The following is a 23,932-nucleotide window of genomic DNA, read 5'->3' on the forward strand; positions in this document are numbered from 1 at the left end:
AAATCAGTAAATTGTGTCACAGAGCCATGGATCAAACGGTTCTTCATATATTAGAGAAAACACTAACTTCAAGGACATCCTCGCTTGAAACAAAGTCACCGTAGCGTTGTCTCAATTATTTGGCAAAAGAGTAACAACTGCATACTAGCCAGCCAGACTACCCCTGTATTCACACTACACATAGTGCCTTCAGAAAGCATTCATAGCCCTTGACTTATTCCACATTGTTGTGTTACAGCCTGAATTCTAAATTGATTAAATAGATTTCCCCCCCCACCCCATCTACACACAATAGCCCATAATAAAGTGAAAACATGTGAAGACATTTTTGCAAAGTTATTTAAAATGAAGTACAGAAATATCTAATTCACATACAGTACCATTCAAAAGTTGACACACCTACTCATTCCAGTCATGTATCTATAGTCCCAGTATTGACACACCTACTCATTCCAGTCATGTATCTATAGTCCCAGTATTGACACAGCTACTCATTCCAGTCATGTATCTATAGTCCCAGTATTGACACAGCTACTCAGTCCCAGTATTGACACAGCTTCATTCCAGTCATGTATCTATAGTCCCAGTATTGACACAGCTACTCATTCCAGTCATGTATCTATAGTCCCAGTATTGACACACCTACTCATTCCAGTCATGTATCTATAGTCCCAGTATTGAGTCATCAGTCCCTACTCATTCCAGTCATGTATCTATAGTCCCAGTATTGACACAGTATCTACTCATTCCAGTCATGTATCTATAGTCCCAGTATTGACACAGCTACTCATTCCAGTCATGTATCTATAGTCCCAGTATTGACACAGCTACTCATTCCAGTCATGTATCTATAGTCCCAGTATTGACACACCTACTCATTCCAGTCATGTATCTATAGTCCCAGTATTGACACACCTACTCATTCCAGTCATGTATCTATAGTCCCAGTATTGACACACCTACTCATTCCAGTCATGTATCTATAGTCCCAGTATTGACACACCTACTCATTCCAGTCATGTATCTATAGTCCCATTCCAGTCATGTATCTATAGTCCCAGTATTGACACCTACTCATTCCAGTCATGTATCTATAGTCCCAGTATTGACACACCTACTCATTCCAGTCATGTATCTATAGTCCCAGTATTGACACACCTACTCATTCCAGTCATGTATCTATAGTCCCAGTATTGACACACCTACTCATTCCAGTCATGTATCTATAGTCCCAGTATTGACACACCTACTCATTCCAGTCATGTATCTATAGTCCCAGTATTGACACACCTACTCATTCCAGTCATGTATCTATAGTCCCAGTATTGACACAGCTACTCATTCCAGTCATGTATCTATAGTCCCAGCTACTCATTCCAGTCATGTATCTATAGTCCCAGTATTGACACAGCTACTCATTCCAGTCATGTATCTATAGTCCCAGTATTGACACACCTACTCATTCCAGTCATGTATCTATAGTCCCAGTATTGACACACCTACTCATTCCAGTCATGTATCTATAGTCCCATTCCAGTCATGACAGTCCCAGTACCTACTCATTCCAGTCATGTATCTATAGTCCCAGTATTGACACACCTACTCATTCCAGTCATGTATCTATAGTCCCAGTATTGACACACCTACTCATTCCAGTCATGTATCTATAGTCCCAGTATTGACACACCTACTCATTCCAGTCATGTATCATTCCCAGACACACCTACTCATTCCAGTCATGTATCTATAGTCCCAGTATTGACACATTCCAGTCATGTATCTATAGTCCCAGTATTCATTCCAGTCATGTATCTATAGTCCCAGTATTGACACACCTACTCATTCCAGTCATGTATCTATAGTCCCAGTATTGACACACCTACTCATTCCAGTCATGTATCTATAGTCCCAGTATTGACACACCTCATTCCAGTCATGTATCTATAGTCAGTATTGACACACCTACTCATTCCAGTCCTATAGTCCCAGTATTGACACACCTACTCATTCCAGTCATGTATCTATAGTCCCAGTATTGACACACCTACTCATTCCAGTCATGTATCTATAGTCCCAGTATTGACACACCTACTCATTCCCGGGTTCTTTATTTTTTTACTATTTTCTTCATTGTAGAATAATAGTGAAGAGATCATAGGAAATTACTGTAACCAAAGTAACAAACATTAAAGATTAAGAATTAACAGTAAATCTACTGAAATTCCTTCAGTCATTACAGATTTTGGCAAAACAGCTTGTAGTTTCTTCTATGACTGACCCCAATTGGCCAACTGGTCGATAGTTTGGTCGTTAGGCTGTTGGTCGACCAAGATTGTTTTAGTCAAGCAGTAATTGATAGATTTTGCGCCCATCTCAGTGAACTAATCCATTGACTAAAAGCCAATTTATGCTTGATCTGAAAATGTGGTCCGAGGCTCCATATGGAGGGTGTGAAGCAATTGCGGGGCACGCCTTTGGCCAAATCGAAGTCAGATTAACCATGGGCCCAGATGACAATTCTCTAATCTCTCCAGAATGGACGCTCTCCTGCCAATTTGTCCACAGTCAGTGTTTCCTAACTTCATTGTGTGAATTGTTTGCGTTTCAAATCAAATGTCAAGTCAAAAATCAAGTGATATGTAAAGGGGAATTAATATACACTAACAATCAAATAATCCTTTCTAGGGAGTTTTTCCTAGCCACCGTGCTTCTTCACCTGCATTGCTTGCCGTTTGGGGTTTTAGGCTGGGTTTCTGTACAGCACTTTGAGATATCAGCTGATGTACGAAGGGCTATATAAATACATTTGATTTGAAACGCAAACAATTCACACAATGAAGTTATGAAACACTGACTGTGGACAAATTGGCAGGAGAGCGTCCATTCTGGAGAGATTAGAGAATTGTCATCTGGGCCCATGGTCAATCAGACTTCGATTTGGCCAAAGGCGTGCCCCGCAATTGCTTCACACCCTCCATATGGAGCCTCGGACCACATTTTCAGATCAAGCATAAATTGGCTTTTAGTCAATGGATTAGTTCACTGTGATGGGCGCAAAATCTATCAATTACTGCTTGACTAAAACAATCTTGGTCGACCAACAGCCTAACGACCAAACTATCGACCAGTTGGCTAATTGGAGTCAGTCATAGAAGAAACTACAAGCTGTTTTGCCAAAATCTGTAATGACTGAAGGAATTTCAAGAGTTACCATACTCGGTCACAGTGATGGCTCTCGTACTTCTATAGGTTAGTACCGATGTTCAGTGGTACAATGTAGAAGGTTTTATAGAAGGGCTTTGTAAACAGTACTCAACAGAATGCAATGATTTGACATACGCAACATCAGAGAGGACCTGACTACTTTCTGATAGAGAATTCAGGGAGAGTGCAAAACCTGTCGCCCGTAATAAAACGAAGTGTGCTGTGGTAAAATGCAGCCAACGGCTTTAATGCAGTGGCAGCTGCATTCGTGTAGATGTTGCCATGTTCCTACCGGCTGTAGACTGTCAACTGAATGATCTGCTTTCTATTAAGCGAGAGACTCGTGTTTTTTTTATAGAAAATGTATTGTCTATCCAAATGCCCAGATATTTGTAAGCAGGGAAACAATCAATTTGGGCACTATCCAAGGTAAAGATGCCTAAATCTTTAGCCATTCAATGTTCATTTAAGGTCAATTACTGTTTTTTGTAAGACGATGAAAGCAGTCTGTAGGTCAGACAGAGCCTGATCCACATGCACTTTGGTATTCAGAGAAGGATTTGTTTGGGTCAATGGGCGATACCATGCCAGCGTAGATGAAAAATGTGTGTCGGATCTCAGATTGGTTATGGTAATTCTCACAGAAACTTCATTGGGAGGAAGGATGTTTGAAATGCTTCAAGTTTGTATCTCAAATAGTTTTCTTAAAAATCTTAGTGGCCATTTTTTAGACCTATATATGCCTCCTGTAAATCCCTATGATCCGTGAATGATACACACAATATCTTGGTGTCATACTTCATAGTGTGCTCTAACAGTATATCTAGATTCTGAAATACAATCTCACATGAATTGATTCAACATTAATATGAATATTAAAAATGACCCTTTTTGATCTTGTTCATTTTAAGACGTAACAATTAGTGATGCAATAATATGACATTTTTGGCCGATATCCGATATTTTCCTTGCCCCCCCCCAAAAATCGATACTGATAACCGATATTTCAAATTTTAGTGGCCTTTGAAGTATTCTAGTTCAGTTAAATAGGTAACACACACACGGACGCAGCGGTCTAAGGCACCGCATCTCAGTGCAAGAGGAGTCACTACTTTCCCTGGTTCGAATCCAGACTATCACATCCAGCCGTGATTGGGACTCCCATAGGGCGGCGGACAATTGGCCCAGCGTCGTCCGGGTTTGGCCGTCATTGTAAATAAGAATTTGTTCTAAACTGACTTACCTAACCTATAAAGGTTACACACACACCAAAAAGTTATTTTTGTTGGCATTTACATATGTCCCCATTACCATTCAAACATATTCAAAGCCTATTTCTTTCACTTACTTGCTGTGCTGTTTTGTTGTTCATTTGTTCAGTCGTTTCATTCTCAACCAGGATTTCTATGGAAAACAATTTGGGTCTTTACGTGTTAAAAGAATATACTATTTGATGTGTCAATTAAGCTTGTTGACCAATCAGGACCTGAATATGACTGCACGTCACATAATTTAACGCGTTCAAATTTTTTAGGTAGTTATGAAATACGAGTGATTGTGTAATATGTTACAATTCATCGATACATATGATGCTGGTGAAGTTGTCTCGTGCACCTACAGTGCTAGTCATTACAGAAAGCTAGCTAGCTCATGGATGCAAACAATGTTCTTCCCCCAAAAACATAGCAAAACGACAATCTGTTTCAGTTAGCTAGCTAAGTAGCTATGTGTCATCATCGAAAATAACCCTAATTTATAAGACCGTTCTTATTTGATTAATGGTGGTCGGACCCATCTATGTAAAGCAAGCAACAATACGGATTAGCCATAACAGTGGACTTTGCGGGTAGCCTTCAAAATACAAATATGGCATAATTCTACTATTGGTATTATTTTGCATCACTGCATACTTTTACTTTGAAGGCAAACCGCAAATTCCACTATTGTGCCTAGCTTCACAACACATTACTCAGTCCGGTCGAGCCTCTCTAGCCAGATGAAGCTAGCTGGCTGCTTATAACGTTAGCTTTGGCCAACAGGGTTAAGTAGCTGGCTAGTTATTGATTTTCATGAACTGAAGTTTCAATAGGCGAACAACAATACTTACTCATAAGGATTCCTAAATCTCTGCTAAGAATAATGAAAATGACTGCAGTTTCTATTGGTCATTGTTTTCAGGCTGGTTGTATTGGTGCTAGCTAGGTACCAAGCTAAAGCTAACTACCCCAGAAGTTGGGGTCGAACAAATGCTTTATTACCAACGCGGTATTGAAAACCCATCGTTTCTGGCCTGTGTTGGCAGACTTCTTTGTACAGCTTTGACAGTGCTAAATCGGTATCGTGTTGAAAAATCATAATCGGTCGACCTCTACCTTCTAGGCAGAGTTGCAAAGAAAAAGCCATCTCTAACTGGCCAATAAAAATAAAAGATTAAGATGGGAAAAACACAGACAGTGGCCAGAAGAACTCTGCCTAGTTGGCCAGCATCCCGGAGTCGCCTCTTCACAGTTGACGTGGAGACTGGTGTTTTGCGGGTACTAATTAATGAAGCTGCCAGTTGAGGACTTGTGAGGCATCCGTTTCTCAAAGACACTAATGTACTTGTCTGCTTGCTCAGTTGTGCGCCGGGGCCTCCCACTCCTCTTTCTATTCTGGTTAGAGACAGTTTTTACTGTTCTGTGAAGGGAGTAGTACAGAGCGTTGTAAGAGATCTTCAGTTTCGTGGAAATTTCTCGCATGGAATAGCCTTAATTTCTCAGAACAAGAATAGACTGACGAGTTTCAGAAGAAAGTTCTTAGTTTCTGGCCATTTAGAGCCTGTAATCGAACCCACAAATGCTGATGCTCCAGATACTCATCTAGTCTGAAGGCCAGTTTTATTGCTTCTTTAAATCAGGACAACAGTCTTAGGCTGTGCTAAAATAATTGCAAAAGGGTTTTCTAATGATCAATTAGACTTTTAAAAGTATACTCTTGGATTAGCTAACACAACGTAACATTGGAACACAGGAGTGATGGTTGCTGATAATGGGCCTCTGTACTCCTATGTAGATCTTCCATTAAAAATCTGCCGTTTCCAGCTACGATAGTTATTTACAACATTAACAATGTTTTTCTGATCAATTTGATGTCATTTTAAATAGACAATGTTTTTGCTTTTCTTTCAAAAACAGTGTATACCAAAACAGTGTGTGTTATATAGGTATGCTCATCAGCTTTGACATTGGTTTTGCACATTGGCCGATACCGATGTTGGCATTTTTATCTAATATCCGCCGATTCAGATCCGTTCACCAATATATCATGCATCCCTAGTAACAATATACTCTACAAGTACCTGCTATTTCTGAAGTTCTGATAAATTTTATGAGCACCCACAATACAGTGAATGGGAAAACGGATTCAAAGCAAACCGCCTCTGCTGATTTGCTGAATGCGCAATCCAAAAAGGAGGGCTGTGATTGGTTAATGACCTATAATGTCAATTTCTATGTATAAAATGGGTCCTAGTTTGAAGAGTATATTTTCAGACCCTTTGTGTTCACTGACATTCGGATAAGCTGTCCAGCTACTCTGATAAAACGTAGCTAATGTCATCTAGCTAGGTCACGTTTCAAGGCAGCAGAGTTTACTCAACTCCCCGTTATAGCTATACATCCTGTATGGAAGATATCCATATTACAGGGAACTAAACTAGAGAGTTAAGGCATTTTTTTTTTTTTTGATATCCAAATGTCTAAAAAGAAGCCAAATAAAAAAAAGGTTAATTTTGAGATATTAATATTTCATGTTGAATAAATGAATGTGAATAGATTCTGAAATACAACTTGACATACTAATTTTTTTGGGAGCACACAATAAGAGTATAATGACACCAAGATGTCTGTATCATGTACAGATCATAGGGTTTTACAGGAGGCATATAAGTCTAAAAATGTCCACTTCCATCATAATTTTCTCAAAAATGTATATATGTCAAATATCCTTCCACCAAATGAAGTTCCTATGTGAGAATTGCCAGAACAACCAGATACAAAAAAATATTCCGTCTACGCTGGTGTATAATTGCTCCAATCTCTTGCAAAACATTAGAATATTACCAAGGTACAGTTTATTATGAAATAGAAGAGCTAATCTAACTGAAGATATTTTTTCACCGTAGAAAAAGTTATTCTCCATGTGTGCAGTTCATATTCACCTGCACTAATATCCAAAATTACAGTGCATTTGGAAATTATTCAGACCCTTTTCCCACATATTAATATGTTGCAGCCTTATCCGATAACAGTTTAATTATTAAAAAATAATATCATATTTACATAACTACTGAATAACCTTTTACTCAGTACTTTGTTGAAGCATCTCTGGCAGCGATTACAGCCTAGAGTCTTCCTGGGTATGATGCTACAAGCTTGGCACACCTGCATTTGGGGAGTTTCTCCCATTCTTTTCTGCAGATCCTCTCAAACTCTGTCAGGTTGGATGGGGAGCGTCACTGCACAGGTATTTTCAGGTCTCTCCAGATATGTTAGATCGGGTTCAAGTCCGGGCTCTGGCTGGGCCACTCAAGGACATTGAGACTTGTCCCGAAGCCAATCCTGTGTTGTCTTGGCTGTGTTCTTAGGGTCGTTTTCCTGTTGGAAGGTGAACCTTTGCCCCAGTCTGAGGTCCTGAGCGCTCTAGAGCAGATTTTCATCAAGAATCTCTCTGTACATTGCACCGTTAATCTTTCCCTCAATCCTGACTCGTCTCCCAGTCCCTGCCACTGAAAAAACATCCCCACAGCATGATGCTGCCACCACCATGCTTCACTGTATAAATGGTGCCAGGTTTCCTCCAGATGTGACACTTGGCAATTAGGTCAAAGAGTTCCATCTTGGTTTCATCAGACCATAGAATCTTGTTTCTCATGGTCAGAGTCATTTAGATGCCCTTTGGCAAACTCCAAGTGGGCTGTCATGTGCCTTTTACTGAGGAGTGGCCACTACCATAAAGGCCTGAATGGTGGAGTGCTGTAGAGATGGTTGTCCTTCTGGAAGGTTCTCTCATCTCCACAGAGGAGTTCATGGTCACCTCCCTGACCAAGGCCCTTCTCCCGATTGCTCAGTTTAGCCAGCGGCTTCCTCTAGGAAGAGTCTTGGTGGCTCCAAACTTATTCCATTTAAGAATGATGGAGGCCACTAATTACATTTTTTTCATACCCTTCCCCAGATCTGTGCCTCGACACAATCCTGTCTCTGAGCTCTACAGACAATTCCTTCGACCTCATGGCTTGGTTTTTGCTCTGACATGAACTGACAACTGGGGGACCTTAGACAGGTGTGTGCTTTTCCAAATCATGTCCAATCAATTGAATTCACCACAGGTCGACTCCAATCAAGTTGTAGAAACATCTCAAGGATGATCAATGGAAACAGGATGCACCTGAGCTCAATTTCCAGTCTCAAAGGGTCAGAATACTTATGTAAATAAGGTATATGTTTGTTATACATTTCACTTTGTCATTATGGGGTATTGTGTGAAAAATGAGGAAAATAATTTAATCCATTTTAGAACAAGGCTGTAATGTAACAAAATGTGGAAAAAGCCAACTGGTCTGATTTTTTTCCGAATGCACTGTAAATCACCACAATTTTCCTATTGTTCCTGCCAATCTAGGAACCCACGTGCTGCCTAGCTCTGCACATCAACAATGGCCTCTTCACCAAAATCAACGTGAGACATTTCCTCTGCAGCTATGACTGGATATGATTGCACTAGGTCACTGCTTGCTCTATTGGTCACATTGATAAAAGCAACAGTTGATAAAAACACTTGCCAGAAAAGTTTACAAACCATTAAAATAATGCATAAGTTAACAACCCAATCAAGCAAACTGTCTGCTTTGCAGTACGCAAGTTACAGCCTGTAACGTTACTGTACGATTCAATGTCTTATCATTAAAGTCATGCAGCCACAAAACTGTCAAGTATAGGACTTGAACAACTTTCAGTTGAAAAGCTAACTGCAGGCCATAAACAGAGCCTCACACTGTACCGAGTAATTGCATATCAGCCTATCCACTTCATTTCAGTAACACAGTAAAGGACAAAACTGTAACAATACAAATAATAAGGTAAAGCAGCCCATTAGCAGACACACTTGTAGGTACCCTCCGCTTTGAAAATAACCAGGCATGTGGTGTGCATGTGTCACAGCTGTCGCTGGTACAGAATTGTGTTTACGGGCCAGCAAGCGCCTCTTCTAGCCCTTCGTGACCGTTGAGAGCTTTGTCCTTCAGGCAAAACTACCAACACAGTGGAAACGATTATTCTTTATGTTCACTCTGCCCATTTACTTTCTCAAAATACAGACGTCATTCACTTCTACAAGCTGATTTAAATATATGCGGAAATGAGCATTTATGAATGACCTATCGTTGGCTAAATGTCACGCCAGATAGCAGATCATGCATGCACGTGAAAGTTTGATGCCTGTAGTTACAGGTTGTAATTGCTTCAATTTTTTGTGAGATTTATACTGCATCATGAGTTAAAATGTTTGGATTTCATCAGATTTGCATTCAATCTCGGTGCAATGTCAGTAAACGAACTAACTACACTTCAGACATGCTGTATTCACTGACATTCGGATAGCTATCCAGCTAGTTACTCTGATAACATTAACGTTAGCCATAGTTTAGCTAGGTCACGCTAAGGCAGATGAGACGCATCGTTTTTTCACCAATACACTGCCCAAATTGTCAAACCAGGAAGAAGCAATATGTATTAATTCCATTATTCCAAGCACCATACTTGTCATAAAAGAAAAAACCCACTTACCGCCAGTAATTACGAATGTCTGGATTTATTTTCAATGCTATGCAGCCTCGTCCCCTAACAGTGTGTCGTCTTCCACCATGAGGTCAACGCTGTTTACCAACTCAGAACCGTGATTGTCAAAGGCATTTTACCCCACCTCTGAACATCTTCTATTGGTCGTGTCCTGATCGAGGCGGTCTGTTTTGGAGAGGTGGTGGCTGAATACTGATCTCTCATTGGTCAATTGTCAAAGAAAAAGTTGTACTCTCCAATGAAAAGTCAGATTCCTGTTATAAGGGCGGTTTTAGCTGTGTTTTCCACTAGCTCGCACAGCCAGAACCTCGAAATTGGCTATATCGGCTATGAAAATGTATGAAAAAAAGAGACCAGGGTTGGGCATAAGGTTAGCAGTGTGGTTAAGGTTAGATTTAAAATGTTTAAGAACAGAAAGAACAGGGATTATGAGATTGTGGCTGTGGTAACTAGTGACGACCCTTATAAATAAGATACATTGTAAAAATGTACAACATTGTATACATGAGAATCCACGACGTGAATAGTGTGATATTTAAAACAATAGCTAGACCTGCTCTATCATGTGTCAAAAAGTCCCAGTTCACAAACTAAATGTGGCTAATAGAGAGTAACAAGTCAAAGATGATCATAAATATCGTAGTAGAGCATAAAATTATATACCCGGTTGGTTAGTGATTTTTTTAAAATAATTTTAAAAAGACATGTTTTATGTGAATTTTTACTGCCACCTACTAGTATTTTTTTTCAAACGTTTTCCTCTTATAAAAACGTTTACACATTTGCTGTACCAATATCAGTCACGCGATGGCGTACGTGACTGGCAAATTACATCACCTGTGGAAAATATAGGCTAGCGAGAAAGGACTTGAATAATTTATGAAAGTGGATTACACTTTTTCATTTGTTTGACCTCACTTCTCATTCAGTTCATATTTGTATGTAGTATATTTATAGTGTTGCATCATCTGTATCTTTTTATATGCAGTAGCTATAACAGTTGATTGATAACCATATTAATAACCAACATGTTGATTGATAACCATATTGATCATAGGAAATTATATCAGTCAGGTAGTTGAGAAATGAATTCACAGGCCCTCTCGTGGCATCTAATTTCTTTATTAGATCATTCACAGGATAAAGTCACCCTCCATGACATATATTGATAAAAATAGACTTAAATGAGAGACCATGTACAGTGCACTTTACTTGAAATTTGACAAATGTATAACCACCAACATCTGCATAGGTCAGGGATGGATATAGATTTTTCTTACTACCTCAGTAAACAACAGATCTGGGTAGTGCCTCGCAGCCATAGTTTTTCCATGTGATTGGTCTTTATTGACACACAGGGCTATTATCTCAAAGTTCACCTCAGGATTTCTCTCCTTATGGGGTCTAGAAAGTACTCATGATGTTGATGTCCGTGTATGACAGACACACCCATTATACAGTTAATTTTCTGACTACTTGTAAGGTAAACATGACACAAACTCAGTTGATGGGAACACTGAGGTTACACATACACGCACACACGCACATGCACACACACACGCACGCACGCATGCACGCACGCACGCACGCACGCACGCACGCACACACACACACACACACACACACACACACACACACACACACACACACACACACATATGCAAACATTCACCCTCCCCCTCCCCCCAAATGATCCAGTGTTTATATGCTGTGTTTTAATACAATCTTTGTGTCTTAGCAACAGAGACTACTATTATTAAGCTGTTTCACTGAAGTAAACACCACGGTAGATCTGTGACTATGTGTCTAAAGCTTGTGTAAATCTTCCCCCTTTATTAACTTCATAAAAGTGTCTGAGTTGTGTGGGGCTGCACGCTGGACATTGTGCATTAACAGACATGGTTAAATGCTGATAACACTAAAATGGTCAAACATGAGGCAATCATTTTAATTTGAGGGCCACAATGACCTAACCTGGTCTGAAATCTCAAGGGACTGGAAAGTTAATTTTCATACCAACTATCAGGGAACCAGGCTCATTCAAATCAGAAAGGCCACTAGCATTTTCCATCCAGTTTAGTATGCCAGCTGACACACTTCCCTCCCTTCTACTAAATGGTCATTGGTCATTGGTTTGTCCTCTGATCTACACAATCATGAGCTAGAATTTTAATGGGTGAGTAATGACTGCTTTACAGCAAATGACTGATTGAATTTACGAAATAGATAAGTTAGTATGTGAATTTCACAGAGATCTGTTTCACACTCATTCTGCACAATGCTGTTTGAAGGGTCATACAGAGGCTTCCAAAAAGGTTCAAATGGTTATTGATATCACATTGAGTAACATAAATTATAAATTAATTATAAATTATTCAAATAACAATTGTGAGAAAAATGTTTTACAACTTGCCTACAAGACAGCAATGTATAATTATTAATGTATGGTCTGATTTGGTTGATAAGGGCCATTAGGGAAATTAACACTTTCCCCTAGAGCCATGTAAATAGCAATATGCTAAAGATGTGCTAAGAGAAGGGGTAGGAAGTGATAGTCTCAAGTAAAAAAAGGCAAATATTTACTGTAGGTAGTCCTATAATATTATATAATATTTCTGCAATAAAACGTTTGCTTTAAAATCTAGAATAAAGTAAATAAAACACTGTTTGATTGAACAGTGATCAATTCTCCATAAAGTTATAAAATGTCGTTGTAGTGACAGGTAGCATTTCACCTTTTGCACGGTTTGTGGCTATACAATGTAGAACAAACATGCCGAATGTGATGTGACTATAATATCAGATCACTAATATTACTAAAATGTTATATTGTTTTACATTATCGTTCATTATTATGATCCTGGGTTTATTGAATACATTTCACTCCAATTAAGTTTTATTATGTGATGACCCAATCCAGATGCACTAGCCCAGCCAAAAACACAACCCAAAACAACGTCGGTTACGTCTCAACCTAAGGCTGTGTGCGTATCAAGCTTTTTTCTTCCCTGCTAGGCAATTGGGAGAAAAGCTGTTTGTTGCGTAGTAATGACTGTCTGTGTCTACTTCCTTCCTGCTTTTTGTAGTAGCCTACACTAAGCAAACAACAGCCTAGTAGCCTACTACGCCGAAGCGAGGTGTTGAAGAACTCAAAGGGTCATAAGAGCAAGTATTTTGGACACGCAGCGGGAGAAAAAGTTCATTTCTGGGAGAACTGGCCTTCCTTTTTTGCCTGTCCGGAAATAAGAAGATTGCGTGTTGTGTGAAGTTCGCTCAACAGGTATTGAATGTTCTGAGACGCGCTGGATAGCACTTTGTGCTGTATACATTCTCATCGGCTTTGATGGTTGGTCGGACAGCCACCCGTTCGATATTTCAGAACTCATAGAGCGGTTTCTATTAGGACCAGGTGTCTGTTAGTACAAGGTAAGACACTCATCTCCAATGAGTCTGTTTGGAGTCTTTTTTAAACTTTCCAAGCAAATTGTCGGAATGAATTGAATTGCGTTGGTAAAAGCTATTTAGATAAAACGTTCTTTATATAACAGCTTTCTAGCCTTTATTTACAACCACGCTGCTCACCAAGATAGAAATGTGAAAAATGAACAAGTGATATGAGGTACTGTTGTATTTAGCTATTGACAACAAGGGAAAAAGCAAACCGTTTTTGTTGTTACAATGTATCAACAATTTTGGAACTCTGTTACAACAACTGTAAGGATATAGCCCAGATACTGCTGATGATAATGATCATAATAATATCATTAATAATAACAATAATACATATATTTATTATTATTGCTATTGTATCAAAGAAGGTCAGAGAAAATATTACTAATGATAGTTGAGGCTTATAAACTACTGCACTTTTTCTCTTGGTTTCTTCTTGTTATTAGATGAGCTAAACTATTGATGTGGATTTTCTAAAGAATGTCATGATGGTTATGATCCAAACCCAGTAAGCATTTTATAACAATGGCAAGTTGAGCTTGCAGTAAAGCTCACATGCAGCTATAGATTACCACGTGTTTGACAGAGATATGTAGTTATTGTACTGGAGATAATCTGCTTTATGTCATATGAACCAATTATTGTCAAAGTTAAACAATATATATAAATAAAACAAACTTGTAAATCGTTGAATATTAGTTCGATCAAGTCCCAAATGAAATACAGCCACCGCAGTCCATTTATTGTACGGACTCGATTTATCTTTGGCAAATCCTCATGTTTTTTTTCTTTTATTTGCGATGTTTGCATATGTATTATTTTTTGTTGCCCGGTCATACAAAGAGAGACAATAATTTGAGTTAGTCAATGCTGACTAAGTTCCAGGGAGGTGATAGAGAGTTCATGGGAACCATCACAGGTTCTACTCCCTCTATAGAGGCTGGAAGTGCTACTTTGCCTCTGAGAAGTGTGGGTCTGACTGGGAGAGAAAGACGCTAAGTAGTTGGTCAGAATTTGACCTGTCCCCAGGCACCTGGCCAGAGGCACAGGGGTGTCCCTGTGAATGCCTGTTAAATAAATGTAACCTTTATTTCTCTAGGCAAGTCAGTTAAGAACAAATTCTTATTTACAATGACGGCCTGCCGGGGAACAGTGGGTTAACTGCCATGTTCAGGGGCAGAACAACAGGTTTTGACCTTGTCAGCTCGGGGAGTCAATCCAGCAACCTTTCGGTTACTGGCCCAACACTCCAACCACTAGGCTACCTGGCTGACATCTCCTGCCTGGCTCTCCTCCTCCTCTCTGCCTCCAGATGGTGGGGACTGGGGAGGCTTGTGTGGGGAGCCACACTGCAGCTGTAATTCAAGCATTATGCCACATGTTAACCAACATTTCAGTTTGAGGTGAACAGTAGTATTTTCTATAAGGTAATGAATTGTTGTTCCATGGTGTGCCAGTGTAACAATATAGATCTACTGTGGGCTTGTGCAGAATATAGACAAGTGTGCCATTTTCAAAGCAACTAAAACTAATTTAGAACCATTCATAGGAAAATCCAAAGCCCAACTCTGTCTGGTAAAGTATACAGGGAATCATTTTGAAATGTTAAGTCAATGTCTTGTTTGTGTAACATACATTCAGCAGAGATGATGATTTTCTGGGTTCTGATCCAGGGTGCCCTTTAAACAATACTTCTTAAATGTCTTGCATCAGCTCTTTTCCCTTAAAAGGGAATACTTGATGTGTTCTTCTCTCCCTGCCCCCTGAAACACTAATCTTGCAGTATTTCATATAAATGTAGCTTATACTTAATCTTTCCTTCTGTCTTTTATGTTTATTATGATTCACATATTTTCCAGAGACTCTAGTCACTGCAGTTAACCTACAGTAACAGTATCCCACTAGACAAACACTGGTTGAATCAATGTTGTTTCCACGTCATTTCAATGTAATTACGTTGAACCAACGTGGAATAGACGTTGAATTGACATCTATGCCCAGTGGGATACTTAGATCCCTACATTTTAGCTCAGTATATGCTTACTCACTCTCAAAATAGCCTACAAGCCTTGTTATGGGATTATTTGTTTTGACTGTTTTGTGTCACAGATGAACTAAACCAACGTTATGTGATATAAAGATTCAGGAATGCAGTCAAAGTATTACGCTATTAATCACATTTCTGTCTCACTGAAGCATAGACATAAATGGCCGTGTAGATGTTCTCCTTCAGAAGCATATGTTTTAGGTATTTGGAATACACTTTGTATTTTGTCCAGCAGAAGACTTAAAACTGTATTTCCTCAAACGCTGCTGGACCTCATTCGCAGACAAAATGTGGGGGCTGCCCTAGATTAAAAAGAAAACTGAATAGACAAGCACGTCATAAAAGAGCAAGGCCAAATAGCCGTATCATTCCATTTCAGGAACATGTAGTTTACGGTAGAGAGCTACAGTGAATCTCTCTCTAAGACTAATGGCAACAAGTAAATCTATTCTTGTGTCTCATTACCTACAGTACATTTTAAGTAACAAAAGTTAAACTCTGGGTATTTTCTTAGCTAGAGAAAAAGCAAACACATTACTATTTCATGCAACATTGATTTGTTTCTTGTATAGGCAAGTAATCCGCCTTGCCTTGGGAAGGAATGCTACCTTTGTGAGGGATTTGCTGGGTCATATTTTTAGAACAAAATGAAAGCTACACACTCATTAGTCCACACTCCACAGTGTGGGAAATAAGCTTTATTCTCATTAAAATGCACGTCATATAATTTCAGCCTTTATTGAAGCTTTCACTGACTATGTTTTGTTTTTCCTCTCCAACAACTCTCCTCCATAGAAGATTCAGCAGGAAATTCCACCTCTCTTTTCACATACCCCACCAAATGCTATGGTGGGGGGTAGATGCCAGAGCACCAACCAGGACTAGAGCTAGATGGGAGAACATACTGACAGTACGAGTCTGATACTATGGCTGCTTATGCCCTGAGCAGTCTGATTATGATGAATAGCAACAATCTGAAGAGTGAGAGCAGCCCTCGGACTGGGAGGCCTGTGCTCCCTGTGCCAGACCGCTCCACCTACTGCCAACTCCTGGTGACTGGGGGCCCCTACAGCCCTGGCAGCCTGAGTCCTGGCTCCCCTGGGGGCTCCTTCGTCTTTCCCCCCTCTCCAGGCCCCAGCAGCCCCAGGGCCCGCTCCCCTTGCCGCCACCCTGATACCCTGGGGGTGATTGTGGGCAACCGTGTCCGCCGACTCAGCAGCAACGGAGACGATGAGGCCCCAAACGGGGAGGTGAAGCGCACAGTGCAGCTCCTGCAGATCCACCGGGAGCTCCTGAATGTGGAGGTCAACAAGAAGGTGGGTCTGTTCGAGGCCCAGATCTCTGGCCTGCGCACCCAGGTTCAGAACGCTGAGATCCAGCGCAGTCCTAGGGCCCCGCGCAGAACCGGCCCAGCCTCCCAGGCCAGTCAGCCCACACAGGTGCCCACACTCAACCCCCCACAGAGAGACTGCTCTCCAAGCATTCCCAAGGAACTCCAGAATGGGAAATTGTGTCTCCGCTCGGAGCAGGGAGTAACGGGGAATGGCAGAATAGAAAATAGCACGGCTGACCCAAATACAGAACAGGGAAGTCTGCTTGTGAAGAAATCAGCAGGAACTTGGTCCCAAGCTGACAGTTCAGCAAGCAGTCACTCCCCAAGTTCACTGAGGATTGGCAGCTTCTTGGCAGGCAGTGACAGTGAGCACCCTGTGGAGAGGGCCCAGACCTGCCTGACAAAGGCAGGAACGGAGCCAATGGAAACCCAGCTGCAAGCAGCCTCGGCATGGGCTGACAGAGAGGGGAGCTGCCCAGAGGTGGGGACCACCATCCCAGCCGTCATAGTAACGGACCACGGGATGGAGGCCCAGGGAGAAGGCTGTGATCTGAGCAGCGAGCCCCAGCACAGCCCCAGATCATCCCGAGCCCTGAGGAAGCTGTCCTCCTCCTCAGCCTCTTCCACAGGCTTCTCCTCCTCCTGGGAGGAATCAGAGGACGACATCTCCAGCGACCCGGAGAGAGCCGAGGGACTGTCACCTGCCCTCCTTAACACCCAGCAGAAAGCTGTGAGTAACTCATTTTTATTAAGGAACAAACTCATTCATTATTTAGTCTGTCACTAATCAATGTATCTTCTCTTTCACTTTGAATGGGTAGATAGATAGAAATCTAATTTTACCCAAAACATTTGGTTTATTGTTCAATGAAATAGGGACTGAAGTTAATAATTCAAGTTTTAAGAAAGCTTTTTAGGTAATTGGGAAATTCTGTTTCGACACATTTAAGTGGCATATGTAGGTCCGTGACACTCCCATCTCTAAATTAACTTGTAAGTTTGCTAGAGGGCCTCTCTTCCTCAAGTTCTTTGTCACACGGCGCTCTTGCAACAAACCGATCCGCTTCCTCCCTGAATAACGGTTGACATTCTCACTAACAAAGGTACTTCTGTGTCCCGTTGTCAACCTCAGAGACTATGACTCTGACCACTGTTGGACGTTCTTCAAAGAGAAGGCTTCTGGCGTGGTTTATATATGAGGGGATGTGTATACAGGTGTAGGATCTTCATATGACCAGTTTCTCACAGCAGGAAAATAATCCTGCAGCAACAGGAAATGCAAATGATTGTGTGGATTATAATTAATGACCATTTTTGTGGGTGTTGACACATTTTCAGTTAGGGCAAATAAAGTCTGAAATATTTAGGAGAAATTACAAACTTTAAAAGCCTTTTAAACCTAAAATACATTACAAGTTGGCATTTCCTACTGTTCAGGAAATTTCTTGCAACAACAGGATGATCCATTTAAGATCTTACATCTGTACGTTAAGGGAAGAGTTTGCTTTAAAACAATGCACCAGGATTTGCTTACCCTAAGTGTTAGGACCAATAAATGTCATTAGTGGTGAGTGTGCTGCTGCTGGGTGGTCTGAGATATTAATTACAATATACCTCGGAAATCGTCTGTGAGAATTTGTCATCTCATTAAAACCTCCTTGGCCTGTCTACGTCTGACTCTGACGTCTGACTCTATGTCTGAGATGCGTCACTGATTACCGCCATCACAGTGTTGTATTGCTGGGTTGCAGCTGGAGCACACACACAGACACAGGTCTCCAGTGGCAGACTAAAGTGGCAGGATGAGGATAATGTGCTCCACATGCTGTACGGGACGTGTGCCAGGAGATCCATGTGATGTCTTGTCTGGGATAAACAAGTAAATCAGAGGGAGAAAACACTTCATTGTGCCCATCTGGGCTGACGATAGCAAACAAAATAAATATATGAATGCAGAGCACAGCCGCAAGGCCTAGATGGCCCAGATAGCCTTGAAGTTAAGTGAATGGAACTGTGCTGGTTTTGTGAAGGCTGTTTACACTGTAATTGATTTGCTTTGGAGAGGAATGTGTTGCTTTTATGTATCCATGACAGGGAGGCAGTCCTCTTTTACTGGCCTATGTCTGAGGAAAGTGTGAATCCCAGAAAAAGAGAAAATACACTTAGCAAGCTACTTGATGATGATGATAGATGGCAGAACCATTACCCAAGAGACCTCTGCTTATTATTGAGCGATATTATCTTGACCTTAATGATACACTGATCTGTAATTGATATATTGCAGTGAACTCAGATTGGTGGTTAAGGTGTTTGGTGTGCAGACAGGAGATATTTGACCCAGCTGGAAAGGGCATATTTTATTTTATAATGCCATTTTTTGCTACTTTCCAATTAGTTCAAGTTAACTGGGTATAAATAGTAGGTTTCTGGAGTCTATTGGCTATAGTTTATACTTACTTTTCACAGTATTCTCTTATAAGGAATGAGTTATATGTGGGTCGTTTCACCAATTAGGTGCCTTTGGAGTAGTGTAACTTGTTGAGATTGTTTTTGTTGCTTTATTTCACCTCATTTTAACATTCAGTCATAAAAAGCACATTCCCATCTCAAGAGGTCAAAAAATATATACTATAGTAACTGCCTATTAAGTGCCAATTAAAGTTGACCATAACAGGTTTGACTAGTTCCTCTTAAATCATCCATAAATCCCCTTGTGACAGGGGAAATGGAAGCTTATTTTGTGCAACAGGGATGGGCAATTGAATGCAAGCGTCACAACAAAATGTTGATCGTTAAAACATTTCTAGCCTTTCTTATCTATGGGTAACAGGATTACTGTGTTATGTAGAAAATCTGACTTATTGAATTGACCATGTGGTCTATATTAAATGTAGACTCCGCGAAATGACGTTCCCATATGTGCAGCACCGAAGATATTGAGATGAGCGAGACGGAAGACTTTGCTCTCACACATTGTATCTGCACATGTGTATGGGTTCTCTTCACATTGTTCCAGCGTGGTAGCCACGGAGACGTTAAACCTCGCGCTTCAACACCTTAAGTTGTTGTGGAAATTGACATTATGAATGTCCCTAGGCAGGTAGTGTTGTTTACACACAGTCTGAAAACCTTCTAAGCACTTCAACATGTTCTAGCATCTTCCCCCTTCCTTTCTTAGTCACAGCAGTAGATTACACCAAAGTGATGGCAAATACCTTAAGTACAATGCCAAACCATAGCCATGGGAAGTAGGGTGCTGATTGTGCTGCAGAATCCCCAGAATTTTTTATTTGTATTTTTTTTAAATATATATATATATATATATATATATATATATATATATATATATAGCATGTCCTGCATTGCATATAATCGATGAGGTGCGCATTCACAAAAAGGACTATTGCTCCAACGTGTACCTAACCATAAACATCAATGCCTTTCTTAAAATCAATACACAGAAGTATATATTTTTAAACCTGCATATTTATCTAAAAGAAATCCAGGTTAGCAGGCAATATTAACCAGGTGAAATTGTGTCACTTCTCTTGCGTTCATTGCACGCTGAGTCAGGGTATTTGCAACAGTTTGGGCCGCCTGGCTCGTTGCGAACTAATTAATTATGACATAACATTGAAGGAACAGCAATATTTAGACTTAGGGATGCCACCCGTTAGATAAAATACAGAACGGCTCCGTATTTCACTGAAATACTAAACGTTTTGTTTTCGAAATGATAGTTTCTGGATTCGACCATATTAATGACCAAAGGCTCATATTTCTGTGTGTTATTATGTTATAATTAAGTCTATGATTTGATATTTGATAGAGCAGTCTGACTGAGAGATGGTAGACAGCAGCAGGCTCATAAGCATTTAGTCAAACAGCCAGCAGCTCTTCGCAATGCTTCAAGCATTGATCTGTTTATGACTTCAAGCCTATCATCTCCTGAGATTAGTCTGGTGTAACCGATGTGAAATGGCTAGCTAGTGAGCGGGGTAAACGCTAATAGCGGTTTCAAACGTCACTCGCTCTGAGACTTGGAGTAGTTGTTCCCCTTGCTCTGCATAGGTAACGCTGCTTCGAGGGTGGCTGTTGTCGATGTGTTCCTGGTTTGAGCCCAGGTAGGCGTGAGGAGAGGGACGGAGGCTATACTGTTACACTGGCAATACTAAAGTGCCTATAAGAACATCCAATAGTCAAAGGTATATGAAATAAAAAATCATATAGAGAGAAATAGTCCTATAAATACAATATTAACTACAACCTAAAACCTATATTGAAGTCTCATGTTTAAAGGAACCACCAGCTTTCATATGTTCTCATGTTCTGAGCAAGGAACTTAAACGTTAGCTTTTTTTATATGGGACATATTGTACTTTTACTTTCTTCTCCAACACTTAACGAGCATTATTTAAACCAAATTGAACATGTTTCATTATTTATTTGAGGCTAAATTGATTTTATTGATGTATTTTATTAAGTTAAAATATGTTTTCATTCAGTATTGTTGTAATTGTCATAATTACAAATTTAAATAAAAAAATTCTCTGATTAATCGGTATCGGCTTTTTTTTTTTGGGTCCCCCAATAATCGGTATCAGCATTGAAAAATCATAATCGGTCGACCTCTAGTACGGTTGCATTTTGGCTTTGTTTAGATGGATGAAACCAGTGGGCAGCATACAGACACCACCGGCTACAGACCTACCTTAGATCTTACTTGCAGTGGTGTAGTTCTATTTGTTTAGATAATGGAGCGCAAAATATATGTAAATGACGTCATCATTTCCTCAATCAACGTTTGTACCGACAGCCTATTGAATAATCTATCACGGCTCCCCAACCAAAGGCTCCTGGCGTGCTAACGTCCTGTAGAATTTCACTCCAACCCCAGTTGGAACTAACCCGATTCATTTGATAAACCAGCTAATTATTAGAATCAGGTGCGCTAGATTAGGGTTGGAATGAAAACCTACAGGATGGTAGCTCTCCAGGAACAGGGTTGGAGAGCCCTGTAGAAAACATGTATAAAATGCATCCTCCAATTGCAACGTCTGCCAATGCTCACACATATTGTCTCAAGAAAATGTTATACAGTGCATAGCAAAACATTCTAAAAACCTGTTTTGCTTTGTCATTATGGGGTAGTGTGTGTAGATTGCTGAGGGAAAATGTATTTAATCCATTTTAGAATAAGGCTGTAATGTAACAAAACTTGGAAAAAGTCAAGGGGTGTGAATACTTTCCGAAGGCACAGTGTTTTTAGTACCCTCCAACACCAAGTTAGGCATACCTAATTTCAAAATAGGCCATCATCACTGTCAATCATGAATGATAATTATTTACGTTTTACCGGTGAAACTGCATCTGCATGCCAATCATTTGATTGATCTCAATCAGTTTCATGCATTTCGATCTTCTTGAATTACTGTTTCATGAGCGAATTAGAGCAGATGATGTTAACAAACTATTAAGCGTTCTTGTATTTTGTTTCAATCAAAGCATAATGTATATCCTGCATAGTGGCTCTGAGTTTTGGCACGTGATCATTTTTTGGGGACTATTCAGCTTCAGCTAACCATCATAAAATGTCATTAGAAATGCGGTGTTTTGGTGGAACAGTAATGTTATAGGCCTGCTATGCTGTTCGGTTCTGTTATATTAAATTCTAATTCATCGTAATGTGATCTTGCGAGACATTGCTTCAGCTTTGATCTAACTTTACTAAACAAGCACCATTGTGAGAAGTGATTATCTTCTGTAATAATGATAATAATAATGATAATATTAATAAGTGATGAGGGCTATTAGGTGGAGGTTACAGATCTTGATGAGTGTTATATTACATGATTGGAGCACCCATCGTGGTTCTAAAAGGACTGCATTATATAAACTTTGATTTGATTAGCTTGAACACATGGTTACAATATACCCGATTACAGAATAAAAGAAAACAGAGGGCTGAACTATGAATTCATATAATTTATTTGCAGATATTTAATCATCAAATCAATGGATGAACATAAGTAGTGACCATAAATCATTACTACGTAGAATTGCAAGAAAATTTGTTTTAAAACAGCCATAAAATGTAAAGACCACAGCCGGACAGGAGAAGCAGGTACGGGGAGTCAAACGTTTATTCAGGAACAGACAAAGAACATAACAGGAGCAGTGTCAGCACATGGGTAAACAAGGACATATGACAAACATCAATCCCGAAGCAGGGAACAGAGCTAGGGAACAGACAGATATAGTGAAGGCAATAACACAAGTAATAGAGTTCAGCTAAGTCCAATGAGCGCAGATGCGCGTGACGGGGAAAGGCAGGTGTGCATACTGATGGTGGCTTGATTGCGTAATCCTGGGGAGCCTGGCGCCCTCGAGCGTCAGGGGGAGGAAGAGCGGGAACAGGCGTGACAGTACCCCACCCCCCTAGCGTCCCACCTGGGGGAGCCGGCCGAGACATGGGCGCTGGACAAGCCGGCTGGGGGTAATCTCCCGACGAACTGGCAGGGATGTGGGAGCCTGGCGCCCGATGATCCGACGGAGACGTGACAGTCTGACGAGCCGGCAGGGCGAACAAGATCTGGCGATCCGGCTGAGGCCCGACGTGAGAGGGGCGCCTTCCGAGCCAACCGGGGCAAGGAAACCTCTCGAGCCAGCTAGTGCGTGGAAGCCCGACGAGCTGGATGGGCACCCCCGGTTCCATCTGCGACGACCCAGAACCAACGTCTCCACCAACCGGAACGCCAGTACTCCCCGATGCTTTGTGTGATGGCTTTGGGATTCTGTAAGGAACAATGCCGGACAGGAGATGCAGGTACGGGGAGTCAAACATTTATTCAGGAACCTGACAAAGAACACGACAGGAGCAGCGTCAGTACACAGGTAAGACAAACATCAATCCCGAAGCAGGGAACAGAGCTAGGGAACAGACAGATATAGGGAAGGCAATAACACAAGTAATAGAGCTGAGTCCAATGAGTGCAGATGCCCATGACAGGGATAGGCAGGTGTGCGTACTGATGGTGAGTCGATTGCGTAATCCTCAGGAGCCTG

The 23,932-nt window shown here is 40.7% G+C and overlaps 2 protein-coding genes across 7 annotated transcripts in view; one reads left to right on the top strand and one right to left on the bottom strand.

Moving 5' to 3' along the window:
- The window catches only part of LOC115139384 (atypical kinase COQ8A, mitochondrial-like), a 39,723-nt gene extending 29,574 nt beyond the window's left edge, over nt 1-10,149 (bottom strand). For 4 of the 5 annotated variants that reach the window (XM_065026345.1, XM_029676697.2, XM_029676696.2 and 1 more), the window contains exon 1: nt 10,026-10,148. The gene's annotated coding sequence lies outside the window, so the exon portion shown is untranslated. Of the gene's footprint in view, nt 1-10,025 lie in introns of all 5 variants that reach the window. The other variant, XM_029676699.2, reaches the window with a different exon arrangement.
- A 2,899-nt stretch (nt 10,150-13,048) lies between these two features.
- LOC115139385 (inositol-trisphosphate 3-kinase B-like) overlaps nt 13,049-23,932 on the top strand; it is a 46,481-nt gene continuing 35,597 nt past the window's right edge. Inside the window, exons 1-2 of one of the 2 annotated variants that reach the window (XM_029676700.2) lie at nt 13,049-13,463; nt 16,330-17,597. In XM_029676700.2, coding sequence (XP_029532560.1) covers nt 16,461-17,597 — 1,137 coding nt within the window. In that variant the 5' untranslated portion in view covers nt 13,049-13,463; nt 16,330-16,460. The remainder of the gene's footprint in view (nt 13,464-16,329; nt 17,598-23,932) is intronic. The other variant, XM_029676701.2, reaches the window with a different exon arrangement.

This window comes from Oncorhynchus nerka, linkage group LG13, assembly GCF_034236695.1.
Source record: "Oncorhynchus nerka isolate Pitt River linkage group LG13, Oner_Uvic_2.0, whole genome shotgun sequence".
NCBI lineage: Eukaryota > Metazoa > Chordata > Actinopteri > Salmoniformes > Salmonidae > Oncorhynchus > Oncorhynchus nerka.